Here is a 22,338-nt window from a genome sequence, read left to right as displayed (position 1 = left end):
CCCCCTCCCCTTCAAATGTGTTTATGCTGCTTTCCTACAAATTGTAAGCAGAAGGATCACATTACATAGCACCGGTTTGTAGTTGCCAAGTCCGCTTATAGCAAGCTGAATTAGGCTTGTTTTTTTTTTTTTTATAGTTGTTTTTTTTTTAAGGTTGCTTCTTTTTGGGCTTGTTTTTGTTTTGTGTGCATTGCCGAGGCAATGTGAATGTGTGTGTATCTTTTTACACTGCTAGTGACTGGGGAAGGTTGTGTCTGGGGAATGGAGTGCAGTAGCCAGAGAACAGGATGAAGCTGGGAGAGGGGCAGGCAAGAAGGAGAGGTAAAACAGATGATGGAAATGAGGCAGGTACATTGGGTGGAGGGAGTTAAAATTACTGAGGCTGTTAAAGAGAGGGCATAATGGAATTAGACAGGTGACAGGAATGAAAGAGGTAAACAAGAGGGGTGAGAGGAATGAAGGGGAGAACTAGAGTAAGGTAAAGGAAAGGTGGGTACACACTGGACGATTTGTCGCCTGATCCTGAGGATCGGGCTGACATATCGGCCACTGTGAACCTACTATGCGTGACCATGCGCACTTCCGCGGGTTGTCCATCGGAGTCATTTCTTCGGTCTGCATGTAGGGCCGATGGAATGACCCAAGATGCCAACGCTGGCATAGTGGATGGAGCCAGTGCCGATATATCTGGAGTTCGGTCTCCGCATCATGCAGTATGCATCGACCGCCTGATATATATATATCGCGTGGTCGGGCGTCGCATCGCTGGGTACACACATCAGCAAGTGTATACCCAGCTAAAGACTGGCAAGGGAATGAGGTATGAAAAGGAGGAGGTAAAAATATGGAGGTTGGTGTAGAGGGAGAAAAGCAATATAGGCAGATAATAAGGCTGTGCACACTAAAATATTTAGGCTAGTGAAGAGGGGGAAGTAAAGGAAGTTAGGCAGGTAGAGTGAGGACAAAGACACCCCCATAAATTGGACTTTTTAGCATTGGTGTGGGCTTGTTTTTTACTACTTGGTTGCTTGTTTTACATTTAGCTCTGCTTTAGTACTATAAGTGCTCCCAGACGAATGGGCAATATGGCTCTCTAAGCTCCCAAACAAGGAAAATCTGTGGTGGGACTACAGGTTACAGCATTCCCTGCAAGCCAGAATGCTTGTAGGAAGTTGTAGTTTCTCTAATTCTGGAAAAAGACAGGTCACCTCCTGAGGTCATACACAATAAGCTTTTACAGAGCTTTATTTTAATAGCTTGTTCGACCCTCAGAGCTTGCAATCTAGAATATACAGGCAGCATTTGTAAAGCCGTGCACAGACCCCAGGCTCCCTTCCCATCCCTGTGTGAGCTCATTTCACCCCCCTCCTCCTACTCCAGAGTGATAGCTGAGTGCACTGCTGAGAGGAGGTTGTGGCAGGACAGAGTGTGCGCCCTTCCCCCTCCCTGAGTGACCCCTCCCCCTGCCCTGTGTCACAGCAATGCTGGGGGCTCCCCCCCCTCCTTCCCTCCAGTCACTGCTCTGCAATCTGACCCGGCCACAGCCAGCTCTCACCAATCCCCGCCCCTCAGCCGTGTGACGTCGGCTCATTAGCTTACTGTACGGTGGGGGGGCTGCGCCCTGGCCAATCACCGCTTCCAGAGAAGGCAGCCTGTCATTTGCATATGACTGACATTCCTCTGACAGCCAATGATCGGGCAGAGCGGGTGAGAGGACTAATTTGCATGTGAATGACACGGTCCAGCAAGCCAATGGGAGCGCAGAGCGGTAAATGGGCATGCGTGTGGGGGGGGGAGAGGTTTCCCTTATGTCTCCCCCCTCCTCCTCCTCCCCCCCCCCCCGCTATTGCTCCCAGCTCAGAGGGGGAGAGAGAGAGAGAGAGAGTGTGAATGGTGCCTGATACCCTGTCATAGGCCACAAGGAAGGGAGAGCAGGGCCCAGCACACACACCCACCCACAGAGCCGGGAGCGGTGAGGGAGGAGGGGGGCAGCACAGAGACCCCGCTCACTCTGAGAGGCTGCAGCATACAGCGGGGATTCCTGTGTGTGTATCCTTCATCCTGTCTGCGCAGGGGCAGCCTACATCCATCTCCACTCAGGCAGCCTCTGACTGCTGAGACAACCTCAAACTGCTGAGACAATCTGGAAGCAGAGAGACACCTCAGTACCTGCTGAGAGACACCCCCTAACTGCTGAGACAGCCTGGGAGTAGAGAGACACCCCTAACTGCTGAGACAGCCTGGGAGCAGAGACACCCCTAACTGCTGAGACAGTCTGGAAGCAGAGAGACACCTCAGTACCTGCTGAGAGACACCCCCTAACTGCTGAGACAGTCTGGAAGCAGAGAGACACCTCAGTACCTGCTGAGAGACACCCCCTAACTGCTGAGACAGCCTGGAAGCAGAGACACCCCTAACTGCTGAGACAGTCTGGAAGCAGAGAGACACCTTAGTACCTGCTGAGAGACAACCCCTAACTGCTGAGACAGCCTGGAAGCAGAGAGACACCTCAGTACCTGCTGAAACAACCCCTAACTGTTGAGACAGTCTGGGAGCACAGAGATTCCCCCAAACTGCTGAGACAGCCTGGACCACCTACAAGTCCCCTACCAGCCAGGGCAGGCTGGATACAGAGACACACTACCTGCTGAGAGAGCCTGAATGCAGTGATACCCCACCTAGCTGCTGAGACTGCCACTCAGCACCTGGAGACCTCTACCCTCTGAGCATCCCCCTACAAGTCATCTACCTGTCAGGACAGGCTGGGGGCACAGAGACTGCTGCTGGTATGCCCAGTGCCTGCAGTGTGGCGCCGTCATGTGAAGGTGGCAGCACACTCTCCCCTCCCTGCCATCTATTACAAGCATTTGTTATTGTTTTCCTGCTCTGCCCCTCGTGGCTCCTCTTGAGAGGGCACACCGGGCTCTGCCAGCATCTCTGCCTGCCTGTGTGACCCAGAACGCGTGGGCTCTGTCCAGACATTGGCTGCATGCTTCCTCCTTCCCTGTGATATAGACCCGTGTGTGACATGGGCATCCTGGCATCTCACAGGGCATCGTGACCTACCTGTACACAGCATGTACTCATCAGAGCGGCCCTCCCCTCCCCGCTGCCTCAGCATGTTCGGTTAGTGATCTCTACTATATTGTGTACTACAAGTGCCCACGATCGCTTCCTGCTATTTACTACTGGAAACCAGGTGCATTCCATTACTGGTGACTGCTGTGCAGCAGAGGATAGTGCCTTATGTGTGTGCAGACCATGGGTAGATCTGGGTCAGAGAAGCAGTGGTAGTGTGTAGTGTGTAGATGTGTATTCTGTGTTTTTGCAGGAGTGTGTGGGAGGACTTGGTGAATGCACCAGCCTCCCCCACAGCTCCCTGACACTTTCTGCTCCCCTCTCTGGCCCGGCCCCTGGTTGTAAATGATTTAATGAAGTCGTGCATCAACAAGGGGGCAGAGCCCAGCAGTCCAATCTCATTGTATATATGTACTAACTGGATCACTATGCAGTGGGACAAGGCCGCCTGTGTGTTCAGGTGATATTGCACGAACATGGAGCTGAATTATCATGATAACGCTGCAGTAGCTCCAGTCAGGGTGTAGGGCAAGGTCATGGGGCGTGCAGTTTGGCATGTCTTTTTGATGAGTGACATTTGGTAAATCTGCTAGATTTTGGTCTCTGTTGGTATAGCGTTGTAGGGAGTTGGAGATGTATCATTATTTAGATCTATTAAGAACAATGGTAGTATAAAATATATTCTATTCAAGCTGAGGGTGGTAAAGACACGTATTGTTACAGATACACAGGTGAAGTTATATTGTTGTTGGAACCAATATTGAGAATACAGCATATAAATTCACTGAGTTAAGCTGGATAATTGTATGATTGGCCTGATAGTGTATATGCACATAAGAGCACCACTTATTGATCAGAAAATTGGTCAGCTCTATGCACGTATGAGCACCGATTATCGATTAGAAACTGGTCCAGCCAGACGATTGGATCCAACGTCCTGCTTAAAAGATGCAATAGACTTGCTGATATCATGCACATTTTGTAGTGGGTACGCTGTTATAACAGACTGAGATTTTTTGCTGGAAATTCAGGGGTGCTGAGAGGGAGGACGGGGAGCGGGTACTAATTGCCCGGGCACGTTGCAGGTGCCCTGCGAGGTCAACAGAGTGTAGGTGACAGTACTTCAGATTTCTTACTGTAAAGATGTCCATTGGGGAAGCAGCGTTACACTTGGCAAATAAACAGTGATGAAGGGACAGTAGCACATGGGCTTGTGTGTATTTGCACCTGTCATTGGTCTCTTGTGTGATCTGTTAAAATCCTCATGCAAATAAATAAAAGATGCTCCTAATGGTGTGTACACACGGTCAGATATAACGGGACGATATAAACGATATCGATCATATCATCATGCTGTTTTGAGCCCTTCCAACCCCTAAACGATGGTCGATGCGCAGGCACGGATGGTCGATATCAATATATATATATATATATGTGTGTGTGTGTGTGTGTTTTCCCATTTCAAATGTACACAATATTAGAACTGTTAAATATCCCACGACCCGCATGTACTACTGATCTTTTGTAGAAAATGCACTGTTTATCCAATACAAAAGTTATATGCATCTATTTTTTCAAGGTTAAACACCACCTAAGGTATTGTCTAACCTGCCACTCTCCTAGTGATCTGCCAGAGCACTCTGGGTGTGGTAATTATGTAATGTCAGGTTGCCTCCAGTCCATCTCCTGTGTTTTTTGTGTCGTGGGGGTATATTTACTAAAGGGTTTCTAGAAGTGGAGATGTTGCCCATAGCAACCAATCAGATTCTACTTAACATTTATCTAGCATCTTCTAGAAGATAATAGCTAGAATCTGATTGGTTGCTATGGGCAACATCTCCACTTTTAAAAACCTGCACTTTAGTAAATATATCCCCTGGCGTTTAACAGCACCCCCTGGTAGTGTAATGCAGGTTATGCGCCTGATTCACTGCGGATCGCTATTGCAATCGCAGCTGCGATTTATGCACGGAGGTCTACTGCCAGCATAGAGGCGCCCACTATCTCACATCCGTAATACCTTGCAGTCCTGCGTGTACATCGGGAACATCGAGTAATATCTGCCCCTCGTGCAGAATTACAGCAGCCCTGACCTTGCTAAGAAATTGCTACCCTCCTTGTACGCAGTGAGTACACAAGCTGCGTATGCCATCCCAGTAGCTAGTTTATGCACGCCCATGTAACAGCGTTCAAATGGAAAGACACGCCTGAGTTTCTCTGACCACTCCCACGTCACCACCCCCAAACACTGACCTCCCCATCACTCACTCTGCGATGGCTTGCTTTCTGCGTGAGTGATCGCAGTGGCAACTCACACGTGCTGCGGTGCGTGCACAGTACGCTGCATCGACCGATCTACGTGCGCTGTTGCAGTTGCGATCCGTGATGAATCTGGCCCTACGTGTTGTAATTTTATTGTGACTGATCTGGGCTAGATCATAAGGTGTCTATTAAGTGAATAAAAGGGGTGTCTATATACAATTACATTTTCACTGCCATCTTCTTGCTGCAACATCGCCTGTTACTGTAGCGTGGCCCTGCAGGACATCTTCTTAGGTCTTCCAGTAAATGGCTTATAGCAGCTCAGTCAGTAATTTCTATACTGCAATCAATAGGACAATAAAAGTTCTCCTTGTATTCCAGCCAGGGATTTTGTAAAAGGTCAAGGCAGACAGCACCTCCTAGGTTGGGTTGCTGTAAGTATTTGAACAGTCGGGTAAATATCTAGACCCAGAATTAAACATCGATACAGGGTGAGGGAATCTCTGTGTCAGCACTGAAGAGTGATTGTATGTTTACATCGTGACATTTTGAAGCTGACCTATGCAGCAGATGTTGTGGAACTACAAGTTCCAGCGGACCCTGTGAGCTAGAGGTTGGAAAAGGCATGCTGAGGCTTCAGGCTCAATTTCTGGAGCATACAAGTTAATTACAAGTTATTTTAGTAACTACTCTACCCCTTGTACAATACTATGGCACTTTTTTGGAGCCTTTTCGATATTTAGTTGATGTTAATAGGTGTCAGAAAATACAATACACTACAGCTGTTACTGTTTGAAACAATTGAGGTTGCTCTCTTAACTTTGTCATATTGTGCTTCAGTGGTCTGGCTGGCTATGTATTCTGGCTGGTGTGTTATGTCACTCCGTGTATTGGCACTGAGGGTAGCAGACAGCTTGTGTGTGCTGCTGTCATGTTTTGGCAGCACGGTGAGGTACAGACTCCACATAGTCTTGGCATTTATATATGTGGTAAACTCATCCCTCAGATGTTTATTGAAACCGTGCAGTGTACGCTGCATTTATCAAGCCACATACATAGCAATGAGAGGTACTCTGCGCCGTGGCTTTAAAATGATAGTCTCCTTACCACAGTGTTTAACAGTGTGTGGTATCATTCTCCGCTGTCCTGGCACTCTATGCAGATGTGCGTAGCATCACGTTGTTTATGGTATGGCGTCACTTTGATTAATTGTAGCTGCTTTGAAATGGTGTCTAAAGCTTATTTGTCCACTGCTTGCAACTAGTGCCTCGTGCCTCTTTGACGCCACTAGTTCTTAGTGAGTTTATAGGCTGAATGTTGACAAAATGGCTGCCTCCATTGCTTGTAGGGTAAAGTGCACTTTCAAATCAAATAATAAAATGTCCCTTTTCCTGTGCTCTCCTGATCCTTTGACCTTATGAGTCCCTTGGTTCCTGTAACAGATGAAGTGGCAGATCCTCCTGCTCTGGGTGGGCTTACATGAAACTGCTGGCATGGTTGTCGAGAACCGCCCTCCCTTAAGAATCCCAGCCCTCCCCTTTGCTTTAACCATTAGAGATTTGAGAGTGATTGCCTTTTACACACAGCAACATTAGCCCTTCTGAGGAGATCCTGAAAACTTGCACTGTTGGCCATATAATTGCCCTCTTTGTTTCTGTCAGCTAGCCAACAGCCCTTTCTCCTGCTCCGTAGTCTCTCATCTCTCTCTACTAATTCCTCCTCCTTTTCCTGTAGTATAGTGCCCGCCTGCTGTACATATAGTCTCCCTCTCCCGTCACTCCTCACTCATTGTGTCAGTGGCTACTCCGAGGCTGGACGGAAGGTCACACCAAGTCTGAGAAAACAGGAACAAAGACAACAGTAGTCTTTCCTGACCATGTGCATAGACTGAGATGTATACTCCCTGTTCTACACAATATGACTGTGCTGCAGGAGGATGTCCAGCCCATAGGCACACGTGGGTTACCCCTCCTTACTGTGCACAATAGAAGGGGCTCAGATGTTTATAATTCTGGTGTAGTGTACATAAGTCTCTGCCTATTATTGTAACTTAATGATTTCTGAGTCAGTTGGTGATATTCATATTGGACAATCAGAGTTGCCTGACGGTACTAACCCACGGCAACTAATGAGATTCTTATTTGCATTGTGCATATTGCATCTATTGCCTAGATGTGTGGAATTGGATCTGGTTAAGTGCACCCTATAGAATCAGAGCATTGCACTGTTAGCCATTGATGGAAGGAAAAAAGTGCAGTTGAAGGGAGACCTTAGTACATTAGTTTACATAATGTGTGTGTGTGTGTGACAAAAACACAACTATTTCCATCATTTATTGCTTGTGAATTTCAGGTTCTATACTGTATCATACACCTGTCAGGGTGTGTGGTACAATGGACAGTAAAAAGGTTGACAATGTGTAGATAGACTCCAGATGTTAGACAGGCAAGAGGTCGATGGGGACAAAATGTCAAGACACTAAATTTCGACAGTAAAGAAGGTCGACGGGGTCAAAAGATCGTCACGAAAATGGATGACACCTACTTTTTGTTTTCTAACACTAACCGTCCCTCCTGGTGCCTAAACGTCGGGGTAGGTGCATGACCCTAACCGTCCATTCTAGTGCCTAACCCTGAAAAAAAAAAAAAGTTGACCATTTGCATGTCAACCATTTGCACCTGTCGAATTTGTTCCATGTCAACCTTTTTTTTCTGTCGACCCGTTGCCTTTCTAAAGGTGGGGTACACACACTGTACAATGTGTACCCGCTGATGCGACCCACAATACCAGGGCCGACTTATCTGGCTGTCCCTACACGTGGCGATCCGGTGCCCGATATGCTGGCCCCCGCTGCATAGCACTGCATGGGATCGTCAGCCGCATCACCTGATCTTTATTATTATTATTATTATTATTTATTAACAGTTTCTTATATAGCGCAGCACATTCCGTTGTGCTTTACAATTGTAAACATTAATAGAACAAAACTGGGTAATAACAGACAGATATATAGGTAGGAAGGCCCTGCTCACAAGCTTACAATCTATGCATGTACAAAAGATCAGGCGATGCGGCTGATGACCCCACGGGAGCGCGCAATGCACGATATAGTGCATACACACAGAACGTTATTGCTGATTTATCGTTCCGATGCGTTGGATCGTTGGCAATATCGTTCCGTGCGTAGGGGCCTTAACATCTGGTATCTATTTAGACATTGTCGACCTTTTCACTGTCTATCTACAGTCCGGATATCCTTTCAGGGGCTCTTGGCAAAAGACAGAAATTTGTAAGATGTTTGCTCCATTGTACACAGATTGCAGGGTCCAAATGATGTCATTACTGTTTTACAGAATACAATATTGTGAAAGACCTGTTTTATTTATTTCATGTTTTTTTTGTTTGTTTTTACTTTAGTTTGGACCAACGTGGAGCCAAGGTCTGTTGCAGTGTTCCCTTGGCACTCCCTGGTCCCTTTCTTGGCTCCAAGCCAGCCAGATTCTTCCGTCCAACCCACTGAAGGGCAGCAGCCTGCTAATCACCCGGGGGTATCCAGCCAGAGTAAAGGTAAGTCTGCTTCCGTTGACTTCTTCACTAATGTTTGGAGTGTAGTTCAGTGAGCATTCAGCACCTTTTTCCATTCCCCAGAGCCCCCTGAGTCCGCATCGGTTGCACACGAGGCTGTGCCTGTGCCAAGCAGCGAGGATGAGCGATGTAGAGTTCCCCACACTGATACAGCCCCCCCATTACCCAGCGAGGAGGCTGGAAGGCAGTCCCAGCACAAAGAGGGCACAACAAAGGGCGCTACTGCGGATCGGAGAGCCGACAGTGAGACAGAGAGCGACCATGATGACGCGTGAGTGCGATAACACTGCCTGCCCGTGTGAAGTTTCTCTGCTACATATTGTGTTGGTGCACTTGTCTTCTGACACCAGGTCTGATTCATTACGGATCGCTATTGCGGCTGTGACGAAAATATGCTAATGAATGCATTCACAAAGCCATCGCACAGCCAGCATAGAGACGCCCACTACCGCTATCTCACATCCGTAATACCTTATAGTCCTGTGTATACAAAGGGAACATCGGAGCTTCACGCACAATTACAGCAGGTCTGACCTTACTCAGAAATGGCTAAACTCGTCGCACGCAGTGAGCACTCAAGCTGCGTATGCCGTCGCAGTAGCTAATTTAAGCAACGGCGTTCAAACGGACAGGCACGCCTGCGTTTCTCCGACCACTCCCCAGTCACCACCCCCCAAATGCTGAGTACCTGTCACTCAGCGATTGGCTTTTCGTAATCTGCATGATCAAAATGCCTCAGTCGCGCACGCAGTACGCAACGATCGGCCATATGCATACAATAGTGATCCATGCTGAAAAAGGCCCACAATAGACATTGCTGCCAATGTAGGCCTTGGATACTAGTCACACTGATTGTTACTACCTTTTTCTCCTTCATCCACTAGGGGACACTGGCGTTCAAGACAGTGGGGTATAGACGGTGGTAGAGTAGAGCCTGGTACTATAAATAATTTAGAAGTGTGACTGGCTCCTCCCCCCTCTATGCCCCATCAGCCCCAGTTTTAGAAATGTGCCCGAGAGAGCTGGTCACATAGGGCTGAGCTCCAGCCCAAACTTAGTATTTATATCTTTATTTGTTTATAATTTATCTACTGCTGTCTACAAATTGGGTGTAGTATTCACAATAAAATAAAGTCAACGTAGTACTTGTACAAAAATGTATCCAATATAATATACCTATTACGTCTATTCATACCCTGCAATAAGGAGGGGAAGGGGGGATAGGTGCCTGTTGCTATTGCTGGACCCATAATTATGGCAACCAGTCTTGCCATTTGGTTCCCGCCTCAGGATCACGTACATAAAAGCGTTCCTATCTATTAAACATTGAGTAAAGCCTTTGGTATCTCCACAATTGAGAAATCTATGTGTGTAATTGTGTTGTCGTGTGTACCTGCCCCAGCTGACTGATCTTCCTCCTGCAGATTCTTTTCTATTGTACCGTCTGAGATACCACTCCAAGTGCATTCTGGGAAGCGCCGGACTCAGTCACTCAGTGCGCTGCCCAAGGAGCGGGACTCTTCTTCCGAGAAGGACGGACGTAGCCCCAACAAGGTATTCTGGACAATCCTATTAAAGTTCAGTTACTGGAAATTGACTCTCTTCACGAAATGCACATTCCTTTAATTCAACCCTATATCTTCTCAATTATGGGGTTGATGTATCGAGCAGTGAAAACAGTGAAGTTACCCATAGCAACCAATTGGCTTTGAGGTGCATTCTATAAAATAATAGGTAGAAGCTGATTAGATGCCATAGAGAATTTCTCTTCTCCTATGTGTAGTCAAGGGTTTCCCCAGGGTTACAGGCTGAATTACTCTGCCAAAAGAAATCCAGTTTCGGAATTTTCTGTTTGTGCGCACTACTTCTGCTATAGCTGCGATAAGCTAGTAGACTGCAAACTATCCATTCACAAAGAGGCAATCTGCAGTAGAGGAACAATGAGGGTCTGGTGATGAGACGTTTATATGTTTAGACCAGTATTGTGTTTTCTTTTTTTTTCCTACACAGCGGGAAAAAGATCATATTCGTCGTCCCATGAACGCCTTCATGATATTCAGTAAACGCCACCGCGCCCTGGTACACCAGCGTCATCCAAATCAGGACAACCGCACAGTCAGCAAGATCCTGGGCGAGTGGTGGTACGCGTTGGGGACCAGGGAAAAACAGAAGTACCACGACCTGGCTTTCCAGGTACTGAACCTATCTGGTTGGGGGAAACAGAATGGTGGAGAGGAGTAACATACATCAGGATAATCATGGGATATAATGCAAGGTTGAGGGATTGGGATATTGATCATGGCGATCAGGATATTGATGGAAAATAATAAAGGAATGTGATGAGAAAGCAGATGGAATAGGGGAGAGATCAGGAGATTAATGAGAGTGGTGAAAGAAGGGTCCAGGGTTTAAGCTATGCATGGTGAAAGGGGTAATCAGGATAATATTGATCAGGATATTCTAGAAGGCGGTAATAATGGGCCTGATTCAGCAAGGAACGCACTTGCTATTACGCACGCAATCGTCCGATTGATGCGTTGTGGGTATACATCGCAGTGTGCGAGCAGGCCACACCGATCGGTGACTACACAGACCCATCGCAGAGTAATTAACAGAAAGTGCTGTTTGTTGGTGTTGACGGGGGGCGCGTGCATAGATTATCCACTGCGATGCCGTATGCAGCCTGAGGCCTGATAGCGTGCGTGGAAGTTAGCAATTTCTGAGTAAGATCAGAGCTAGTGCAAGTGTGCGTGAAGCTGCGATGGTACTCGATTGTACTCATGGTTTTGCAGTCTTGCTAAACATTAACGGGTGTGTGTGTAAGGTAAAGTGGGCGTCCTTATGTAGTGCAATGGCGGCATTGCGATCGCATGAACTAGCATAATATCGCAGTTGAACTGTGTGCGTAATCGCTATTGCATTCGCAGTTGCTATCCATAATGAATCGGGCCCAGTAATGGAAGTGGTCGATCAGAATATTGATCAGTATACTCCTGTAATTAGTCATAGTTATTCATGAAGGAGTACTGATTGAGCTGATACAATACTGCGTATAAGAAGCAATAAGTGACTGGTTTGGTCAGTACATGTTCCAGGTCCGTGTGTGTGTTGTAATGTTTGTTATCCTTGCCGTTGTCTTTTCCTCAGGTGAAAGAAGCTCACTTCAAAGCACACCCCGACTGGAAATGGTGTAACAAAGACCGTAAGAAGTCCAGCTCGGATGTCAAACAGGTCATGCCGAGCCCATGGAGCGTGCCAAAGGAGATGAGGGAGCGGAGCATGTCCGAGACTGGAACCGCAGCTGCCGCCGGAGGTGAGCAGTAGCTGCAGACCCTTATCTTTTCTGTCTTTCCATCTAGTCCAGGATAGTATTTATCATGCAGGAAGGGGTATAATGTCATGGAAAGACAATTGTACTCAGTCTCTTTAGGCAAACATGACTCCTAACAGAACCATGGGCTGCATTCAACAGCAGAGAAAGTGTTGCTAGAACATAGAGGCTGGTTCTGAGGACCTGATTCAGCATGGATCGCTATTCTGGTTATACGCAGTTGCTAATATCAGTGGTGCTATATAAATGTGTGCATTCACATTGCGATCGCATGCCTGACACAATCACGCCCACTTCCCCTTACTCACATCCGTATACTTAGGCAACATAGCGAAACAATCGGTAACACCGAGTAACATTGGACCCATACACAAAGTTAAGGCAGATCAGACTTCACTCAGGAATCGCTTACTTCAGCGCACGCTATGAGACCTCAGGCTGCGTCTGGTATTGCAGTGGCTAATATATGCACGCCCCTGCAATGGTGCTGAGATGCACTGGCACACCTACGTTTGCCCGACCCCCCCGTCCCCGTCCACACACACCAACGGCACTTCCTGTCAGTCACATTGCCGTAGGTCTGCATCCCAATCGCAGCGTGTGGCTCGTGCACTGTAATGTATGCGCAGAGCGAATTAATCAGCTGATTGCACGCGTATAAGCAACTGCGTTCCTTGCTGAATCAGGTACTGAGTTGGGAGCAAAGCAAATAAAAGCAAATAACTTTGTACCTTGGTCAAACCATGTTGCACTGCAGGGAGGCAGAGGTAAAATGTGCAGAGAGAATTATATAGGAGAGGGTCATGTTCAAACTGAAATCTAAATTGCAGTGTAAAAATAAAGCTGTGCAGCATTTGTGGACTACATGTGGAAGCTTCCAGTATTTACCCTGCATGTAAAAATAATAATTACATTTGCATTGCAGCATGGTTTGCTCCAGGTGCAAAGTTACTCCTTTGTTTCATTGTGTTATGGGACTATTACATATATATTTGTATTTGGGACAGTTACAAGCACTCTTGTATGAAACCATTTTGTGTTCTAAAGTTTGCATCTTAGGTTTTAGTTATATCTCAGTCTTTCTCTGCTCTCGCCCAGGCCCCTCGGATATTCCCCCTTCCGGTCTGCTCCTGGAAACTAAACATGGAGCCCCCTCATCTGCTCTGTCTCCTGGTGATCGCATGACCACTACCTCCAATTCTACTGCCCAACTTACCCGGCCCCGGGCTTTCTCACACAGCGCTGTGCAGAGCATAGAGCACAGAGAGGACAGCCAGGCTCTGCAGGAGCTGAAACAGGTATCTAATAAATGGAAGATGGGTGCGTCTGTGCTGAGAAGCCACGTCTATTTCATTGCAAATTATTACACTTAGTTCATGAACAATATTTCTGATTGGAGTCTGTGGGCCCTGATACATAGGTGAACATACTCATGTTTGCGGAGCGTATCTTGCATTGTTTTGTACTGCGCATTGCTCCTGAGCATGGCGATGGGAGTGCTGGCTAGGCAGGGTTGGATCATTTTCATCTAGTATGTCCTGATTCAGGTGCGCCATGATAATGATGGGCGATAGAGGGCAACTCTGCATACTGGCATACGCATCTATTCTGTGCACGCACAGCTGGAGCTGCTGCTTTGCGTTCAACTCTGCCACGGGCCCTTTGTGTATCTCCTCTGTTGGGAGATGAATCAAACCTTGGAGAGAGATAAAGTACAAACCAATCAGCTTCTTACTGTCATTTTTCCAGGCTGCATTTGAAAAATCACAGAAGCTGATTGGTTAGTATTTCATCTATCCTCACTTTATCTCTCTCCAAGATTTAATACATCTCCCCCCACCCCCCCATGGTCTGAGACCTGAAGCTGTGGTGGTAGAATTAGTCACTGCTATGTCTGTAAGTACACCAGTACACAGGAAGTGGTGAATAGACATTAAAAAGGTTTTAGCTGTGAGGTTTGTGGCTTAATCCAAGACTGCTGCCTGCATAGACCCGACACTTTGTTGCGTACTGCCTGCTGCTTGTTATGATTGTTAATGCAGCAATATTTATAAACCATGCCCTTGTCTTGCATGTGGATATTAGTGTGTATGTGTGTATATATATATATATGTATGGGTATATGTGTATATATATATATGTGTATATATATATATATATATATATATGTGTGTGTGTATATATATATATGTGTATATATATATATATATATATATATATATATATGTGTGTATGTATGTATATATATAATATTATAGTGTGTGCGCAAATTCATTTAATGTAAATCTGGGTGATACTGCAGGAATATTAGGGTACATTGCTGTAAGCCTTAATACAGACGCAGCAATCTGATTGATACTGGGAGAGCGTATATTGGTGAAGCTCCCAGAACCAGTACTCTTAAAGCTGATGTCTTCTATAAGATGATGTACGCTGCCCTTCATTGCCTGAGCTAAGTGTAAAGATCAATGTTATGTGGTAGAAGAGAAATTGCAATCAATACTGAGTGCAGGGTGCCATCTGAAGCTGACCTAATCTAATTCTTAACATTAAAATCATACTAGAAAACATCACTATTTTTAGCACTGCAAAGTGCCTTGTTCCTGTATGACGTTCATGTGGATTTTGCTTGTATTTAAATTCATTATTTATATATATATATATATATATATATATATATATATATATATATATAATATTATATTTTATGCGTCCTCCTCTCACTTGGATGCACATTATGTTCTATTTCGTAAGCTATATTATGACTTTATTAAGTTAAGCTGATAGTGTATCCTTTATGAGTAGTGATATTCTGTGACAATAATGATTGTTCACAGATGTGCTCAAGTCGTTCTCCATATCCCAATCAGAAGGCAGCGTTCGGTGGCCCAGATCCCTCGGCATTCCCCATTCCTACACACAGCGAGAGTCCTGCATGCCCAACCTCCCGCGCTTGTCCACCTCTTCCAGGATCCTACCGCCCACAGCGCACCGCAAGTGAGGACATGACCAGTGATGAGGAGAGGATGGTCATCTGTGAAGAGGAGGGGGATGACGACGTCATTGGTGAGTGGACGCTTGCAGTGAAAAGATGACACTGGCTTATCTCTCAGTAGTTCTTGTTGGGATTATTTTCTTACTCGTTGGTTTTCAATGATCTTTACTGCATCTTCTCCCCAGCTGATGATGGGTTTGGCTGTGCAGACATAGACTTGAAATGTAAGGAACGCGTGACTGACAGTGACAGCGAAGGTGTATCTGGAGACGAGGTGGAAGGAAAGGTGAGCTGCAGGAATGTTTTCCCAGAGTCCTCTGGTTTAGACCTTTCATAAATTACTGCACTAACTCTCATCCTGAAATGTCTCTAGGTGGCGCCACAGGGGGTCTTTTCACCTGTTATTCGTTCCTCCTCCCTTTCTGGGAATTTTCCACTTACTTCTGAAGACTTGAAATCGGAAAGAGTTGTGAACATGGCTCAGTCACCCAAGTCAAGTGATCATCCACAAACCTCTTTTCCCCGTGGGTATCCTCCACTTCCCCCTGCCAAACCTCCTCCTCGGCCTGCAACCCAGCACCAAGCGAAACGACCCCCAGAAGTTCGTTTTACCATGGTGGATCCTGCTGCCGCCTACAAGAGGAAACGTAGTGCAGAGATTGTGGGGCATAAGATCCAAGGAGAGGGAGCACCCCCTGTGAGTCAATACACCACTCAGTCCGTCATCTCCTCCACCGCAGCCCAGACTCTCGTTCTGCCCAGTCTACCGTCGTCTAACCCCTCCACCACTGTGTATTCTCCTAGACTTTATGATGGGCAGAGAGGGAACTCTGACAGCCGTCCTACCATTCCTACAGTAGGGACTGTACTTGTATCGGGGCCACAAGGATTTGGAGTCCTGCCCCCAGGCTTGAAGCAAGCTTCCACTGTGGTCACTAATGTAGTGAAATCAGTAAGTAGCACCCCCGTGCCCATCGCAAGCAAACCATTGCCTGTTACCAGGAGCAGCAGCAACAGTGACTTGTATGATGGGCGGATACCTGGTTCCCCCGTAGGCATCGGAGTGGTGTATACTCATGACAGGAAACCAATTCAACAGCTGACATCCCCAGCTTCTTCCCCCCATCCACATGGCAAACCAGCGGGAGGGCTGGTGACCAACCTCTTGGTGGGGGCTCCTAGCTATGGACAGCCTGCACACGGCTCCGGAAATGGAGCAGCACCCGCTCCTGTTACCGCTTTACAGTTCATCACCCAGAATCCCTCAGGCAGCCCCAACGGAGGAGTGCCCCTGGGGATCCTCCAACCACAGCAGCTACTTCCTGCAACGTCAGGGAAGCGGGGTAACATCACCCAAGTGCAGTATATCTTGCCTACCATCCCACAACAGTTGCCAGGGGGCATCCATTTCACCCTTCCTTCTGCAAATGCTAAGGTGATCGCCACCCCTCAAGCTGTTCCAATTGTCCAGCCTGGCCCTTCTGCCAGCCCGTCTCTGGGCATTGTGTCAGTAGCTGGCAAAGGTAGGAGTCTATTATACCCTTCCTCTTTCTTCTGTTTATTTTTGTTATTTTGCCTCCAGTGCTCTCATTACGTCCTCTCTCACCCACAGCCCAGTCGGTGTCCCCTGCCCCTTCGCCTGGAAATTGTGCTCAGCTATTACCTGGTACAGGAATACTTTCTCCCAGTACTCAGATTCAGGGCAAGATGCTTGTTCCCGTGACCGCACCTCACATGACCGTGCGGACGTGCCCCACAACGCAGCTACCGCTGGTTACCTCTCCTTTCCCCATGCAGAACGGTGCACAGCCCACCAACAAAGTGAGTGCTCCTATCATGTCTGTCCTATTAGCTCACCTTTCCAAGTCTATTTCCTTCCCGTTGCATAGTTTTGCCTCCTCACCACCATCTTTCTCCTATATCTCTGTTCTTTTGTTTCATATTGCTTGCTATTCCTTATTCTTTCTCATGATCTCATTGTCTTTTTCATTACAGATTATACAGATCACTCCTATGCCCATGGTGCAACCGACTGCTCCATCCCAGAGTGCCTTAGTGCCCCCCAGCAATGCAACACTCCAGAGTGCTATTCCTGTCACCATGACAACCGCAACTGTTGTGGCGGCAACTTCTCAAACGCAGAAAGTCCTTTTACCATCAACCACTAGGTAATTTATATAAAAGACTTCCCCATATGCTGACAATCACCCCTACTGTTAAATGATAACACTGTTATTTGTGTCACTCGTGTCCCAATCACTAAAGCTGCCCATCCACTAGACGAGCTGAAAACGACTGCACGATTACGACATTGTCGTTTGTCAGTCTGTGATGAGCCTGCACTGAACGAGCAGTTCAGTGCAGGCTAATCAATCATCTGCAAACATGCTCATCCCGACTTTATCAGCATGGTTCACCAGCATGTTCCACAATGATAGATATCTTTTAACGACCAGCGGGCACATGCATCGGTGGTCGTTTTAGACACTTTAGTGAACGATCTTCAAACGATGAATGAACAATTGAACGATAACGACGTCATTGTTCAGTCGCTCAATTTAATCGCCTAGTGGATGGGCAGCTTTACAGTATAACAGAATTGTATAGACTGTAGCGTGTCATGTGTAGACTTTCCATCTTCCCTTTTCTCATCTGCATTTCTCTTTCTGGGCCAGGATCACTTATGTGCCCTCTGCAGGAGGAGCCACACTACCTCTGGTGACCACCAGCTCGCATTCCCAGGCGGCAACACCAGGCACTGCCCCATGTATACAGCCTTCCACTATGGCTGGCTCCATGGCACTTGGGTTCACAACCATAAGTCCAAGTGGTCAAGCCATAGTCCAGCCACTGCTAACAGGTAAGAGCACGTAACCGGTAAGTGTCCAGGGTTATGTACGTGTTGCGTACAGATGGTGGTATCATCTGTATTGTCTGAACCGATATTTACTAGCAGGGCCGGATTAAGGTCTGTGGGGGCCCCTGGGCAACAAACGCGAGGGGGCCCCTATCAGTTAAAGAGTGTGCCCCTTCTGCGATACCCCCTGTAGTTGTGCCTTTACTAATATGCCCTCTGTAGTCGTGCTCCCGGTACTAGCTCCCCCTTCCCGCTCACACCTCTGTGAAGAAAAACGTACCTGTCTCTGCTCCACGCCGTCAGGGCTCCTGAGTCCCACCGTCGCTGCCTGCTGGATCTAACTGGATTCAGTAGAGGCGCGCAGGCTCCTCATCGCGTTTGACGCCACCCGCGCACTGCATCACTGGGAACGCTGGCCACTGAAGCGATCAGACTATTCAGAGGCCAGCGTTCCCAGTTATCTTAAGTAAGTTGGTCATGATCTACTGGCGGGAGCTCCGTGGGCTTCCAGTAGATCGCGATCAACCATTTTGCTGGGCCTGATCTGGGGCATGTGGCCAGGAGTCAGGGACACTGTGTGGGTGGACCCCTATGTGTGGGGGCCCCGGGACAACCGCCCCTGTCGCTCCGGCCTATAATCCGGCTCTGTTTACTAGGGGCTAGTGAGCTCACTAAGCTAAGAGATACCATGTTCTTCATCCATCAGTGATGTCACTAACTCCTTATCAATTGAGAGTGACTATCAGGTCAGTCAACAAAACGGCAGCTTCATATGTAACCAGACCTTTGTTTTCATAGTGTACCATCCGGTATTGTTCCACATGTGGAGAGGTCTGGCTGTTTGCACGGCTGCCAAACCACCATATCTGTAAAGTATTTGACCACACACACTGGTGGTCAAAGTACTACAGATGCCACCCACCATTCACAGTCTGATCCCATTATGGCACACGTTCACACAGTGAATGGGGTCAGTGGTTTTCCATGTTTTCTCATGCCTGAGAAGTTTCCACTTACTGCAGGAATTGGACACTGGTCTCAATTAGCGATTTGGTTCTCCAGTTACCTTCATGGTCATGTACTAAATGTTAATGCTTTAATACAACTAAAGCAGGAAATGTTAATGCCCTAATCCACTTATCAGCCAGGTGTAAGCACAGTGAAAATGATACAGCTGGAATATGTGCATATTTAATCCAATGCCGCTAGTAATTCTAACACTATTTTGATTTCTCTATTTTTATCTCAGGACAGAGCCAGATTTTTGGCCAAGGGCAGGTAGGTGTCTCTCCGGGCTCAACGCCTCCCGTGCCCCCGACCAGCAGTAGCCAAATCTTAACGGCGATCTACCCCTCAGTGGGATCCACCCTAACCGTTCCAGCTACATCTCCTGCACAGAGCCTGGTGTACACCGTGGCAAGCACAGGCTCCATGCACGCTGCACCGACCACCATCTTGCCCAAAGCCATCGCTTCCCCACCGACAATCAGCGCGCCATCCACGGGGGGCAGCACGTCCCAGGTCACCACTGTCACTGGTATGTTCTTATAAAACTTTTTCTTTTTTATATCATATCATTTGACCACCACCTAATATATTTCTTGAATTTATTAACTGTTATTTATATAGCGTACACACATTACGGAGCGTTTTACAGAGAAAATTCACATCAGTACCTGCCCCAGTGGAGCTTACAATCTATAGTCACGTAGACAAACACAAACAAACTAGAGTTAATTATTTTTCAGAAGCCTTTCAACCTAACAGTAAGTTTATGGGGTGTGAGAGGAAAATGGAGCACCTTGAGGAAACCCACAGTCTTACGGTTTGATCCCAAGCCTCCTGGCCTGTGACAAAAGGGTAGCTTTGTAGCTTCTAGTTGTAGCCCCAGTCATCGGGAAACCATATACATTGTGCCTCCTAGTGATACACTGAACAACTGGATCGGTCTGGTTTGTCCTTCTGCGTTTGATGGCCAAATTTTAGACTGATTTTGTTCATTGCTGATCATGTTGTCAGATTGCCGTCTGTGAGTCTACGTACACAGTGGCTTTTTTAACTCGTGTTAAGCAAATGCAGATGGTTGTGAAAATAAAAATCACTGTACCAAGTGGGGCAGTAAGTATTTGTATATTTGCCTCTGTTTAACTTGCGTTGTGCTGTGTGGAATTTTGAATGCCTTCTTGTTTCCTCTCAAAACGTCCGGTAGTTGTGAAAGTCTTTATGTATGCATTTCTACATGCGTTTTCTTTGAGATGTGACTGCTATAGAAAAAGTTGGTATAGACACAGTTTAAAAAAAGGAGACTTACGTCTTACTTGTTAAGTCCTTTCTTCGAACACCATATGGGACACAGAGACTACGCTGGGGTATAGGCTGGCAAGCGGATTGTGGGCACCAAACCGTTACATTTCTTAAGAGAATTGCAGCCCAGGCACCTCCTCCCCTACACCCCACCCCCAGCTCAGGCAGGCCAATCAAGTTAGCAAGCCTGAGGCAGGAGCTGGTAGAAGAAGGAAGACCGGCACACAGACAAAAACACCCAAAGAGACAGGGAAACCAGAAAAAAAGGAGAAACCCCGCCAGTAAGGTGCGTCGGGGTGGGCGCCATGTGTCCCCTAGAGTTTGAAGAAAAGGACTTAACAGGTAAGATATATCTCCTTTTCTTTTTCACTAGTCCATAGGGGACACAGGGACTACGCTGGGGACGTCCCAAAGCAATCCCCCTAAGGGAAGGGAAGCTCTTGAGCTGTGCTGAGAACCGTCGCCCAAAAGCAGCATCCGTGGAGGCGAAAGTATCAAATGCATAAAAACGGATAAATGTGTTAACAGAAGACCACGTGGCCTCCTTACAAAGCTGCTCCGCAGAGGCACCACGACGAGCTGCCCAAGAGGAACCAACCGATCTCATGGAATGAACAGTAACTACAGCCGGCGCCGGAAAGGTCTGCCGCCACGTATGTGTGGCAGATAGTTAGACTGATAGACCTGGCTAAGGTCTGCTTCGTAGCCAGCCAACCATGCTTGTGGAAACCATAGAGTACGAAAAGGGAATCCGACTTCCGGATATCCCTGGTACGATCGACATAGATGCGGAGGGCCCTTACAACATCCAAAGAGGCCTCATCCACCGAAGACTGAAAGGACGGGACCACAATTTCCTGATTGAGGTGGAATCTGGAAACCACTTTCGGAAAGTAGCCTAGTCTAGTCCGGCCCGGTCCGAGTGAAAGACCAAAAAAGGAGAGCGACACGACAGTGCGCTCAAGTCTGACACTCTCCGAGCCGAAGCAATAGCTAGGATTAAAATAGTTTTCCACGTGAGCCAACAAAGGCCCACCGAATTCAAAGGCTCGAAGGGAGGCGCTTGAAGAGCCCGAAGCACCAGGGACAAGTCCCACAGAGCCACCGGAGGAACAAACGGAGGCTGTACGAACATCTGGCATCAAAGCAATCTGTCTCCATAAGAGAACTGGAAAGCCCGAGACCTGAACTTTTAAGCAAGACAGACGCAGACCCAAATCCAGGCCGGACTGTAGAAACGAGAGAACTCAGTGAAGTCGGAATGATCTGGGGTTAAAACTTCTGGAAGAACACCAGGAGAAGTAAGCTCGCCAAATCCGATGATAAACTTTGGCGGAAGAAAGTTTCCGTGAATTCAACCTTGTGCGAATGACTGACCATGAAAAACCTTTAGCTTCTAAGACTGACGTTTCAAGAGCCACCCCGTCAAAGAAAGGCGATTCAGATCCGGGTGGAAGCATGGGCCCTGAGACAGAAGATCCGGCCGTGGAGGATTACGCAGCGGGGCGTCGATGGAGAAGCTGAGAAGATCTGCATACCAAGCCCTCCGTGGCCAATCGGGAGCTACCAGAATCACGGTGCCGCCTTCTACCTTGAACTTGCGGAGAACCCTCGACAGAAGTGAGATTGGAGGGAATATGTACATGAGATCGAAAGCCCACCGAGCCGCTAAGGCGTCCACAAGAAGATCCCCCGTATCTCTGGTGCGAGATCCGTATTTTGGTACCTAGTGGTTGAACAGAGACTCCATCAGATCGACTTCTGGCAGGCCCCAATGATGAACTAGAAGCTGATAGACGTGTGAATGAAGGGTCCACTCGTCGGAGTGGACGTCCTGACGACTGAGAAAGTCTGCTTCCCAATTGTGGACCCGCCGGAATGAAAACTGCAGACAGAGCTGCAACATGATGCTCCGCCCAATGAAGT

The 22,338-nt window shown here is 47.4% G+C and overlaps 1 protein-coding gene across 6 annotated transcripts in view; it reads left to right on the top strand.

Moving 5' to 3' along the window:
* CIC (capicua transcriptional repressor) overlaps positions 1 to 22,338 on the top strand; it is a 149,465-nt gene that overhangs the window by 113,222 nt on the left and 13,905 nt on the right. For 5 of the 6 annotated variants that reach the window (XM_088453168.1, XM_088453167.1, XM_088453166.1 and 2 more), the window contains exons 3-15: positions 8,758 to 8,907; positions 8,989 to 9,196; positions 10,350 to 10,479; positions 10,936 to 11,118; positions 12,073 to 12,238; positions 13,355 to 13,554; positions 15,094 to 15,322; positions 15,437 to 15,537; positions 15,625 to 16,774; positions 16,864 to 17,072; positions 17,247 to 17,419; positions 17,927 to 18,111; positions 19,358 to 19,645. In XM_088453168.1, coding sequence (XP_088309294.1) covers positions 8,758 to 8,907; positions 8,989 to 9,196; positions 10,350 to 10,479; positions 10,936 to 11,118; positions 12,073 to 12,238; positions 13,355 to 13,554; positions 15,094 to 15,322; positions 15,437 to 15,537; positions 15,625 to 16,774; positions 16,864 to 17,072; positions 17,247 to 17,419; positions 17,927 to 18,111; positions 19,358 to 19,645 — 3,372 coding nt within the window. The remainder of the gene's footprint in view (positions 1 to 8,757; positions 8,908 to 8,988; positions 9,197 to 10,349; positions 10,480 to 10,935; positions 11,119 to 12,072; positions 12,239 to 13,354; positions 13,555 to 15,093; positions 15,323 to 15,436; positions 15,538 to 15,624; positions 16,775 to 16,863; positions 17,073 to 17,246; positions 17,420 to 17,926; positions 18,112 to 19,357; positions 19,646 to 22,338) is intronic. The other variant, XM_088453169.1, reaches the window with a different exon arrangement.

This window comes from Taudactylus pleione, unplaced genomic scaffold, assembly GCF_031769625.1.
Source record: "Taudactylus pleione unplaced genomic scaffold, aTauple2 ptg000572l, whole genome shotgun sequence".
NCBI classification, from domain to species: Eukaryota; Metazoa; Chordata; class Amphibia; order Anura; family Myobatrachidae; genus Taudactylus; species Taudactylus pleione.
This window is presented reverse-complemented; position numbering and strand designations above follow the sequence as displayed.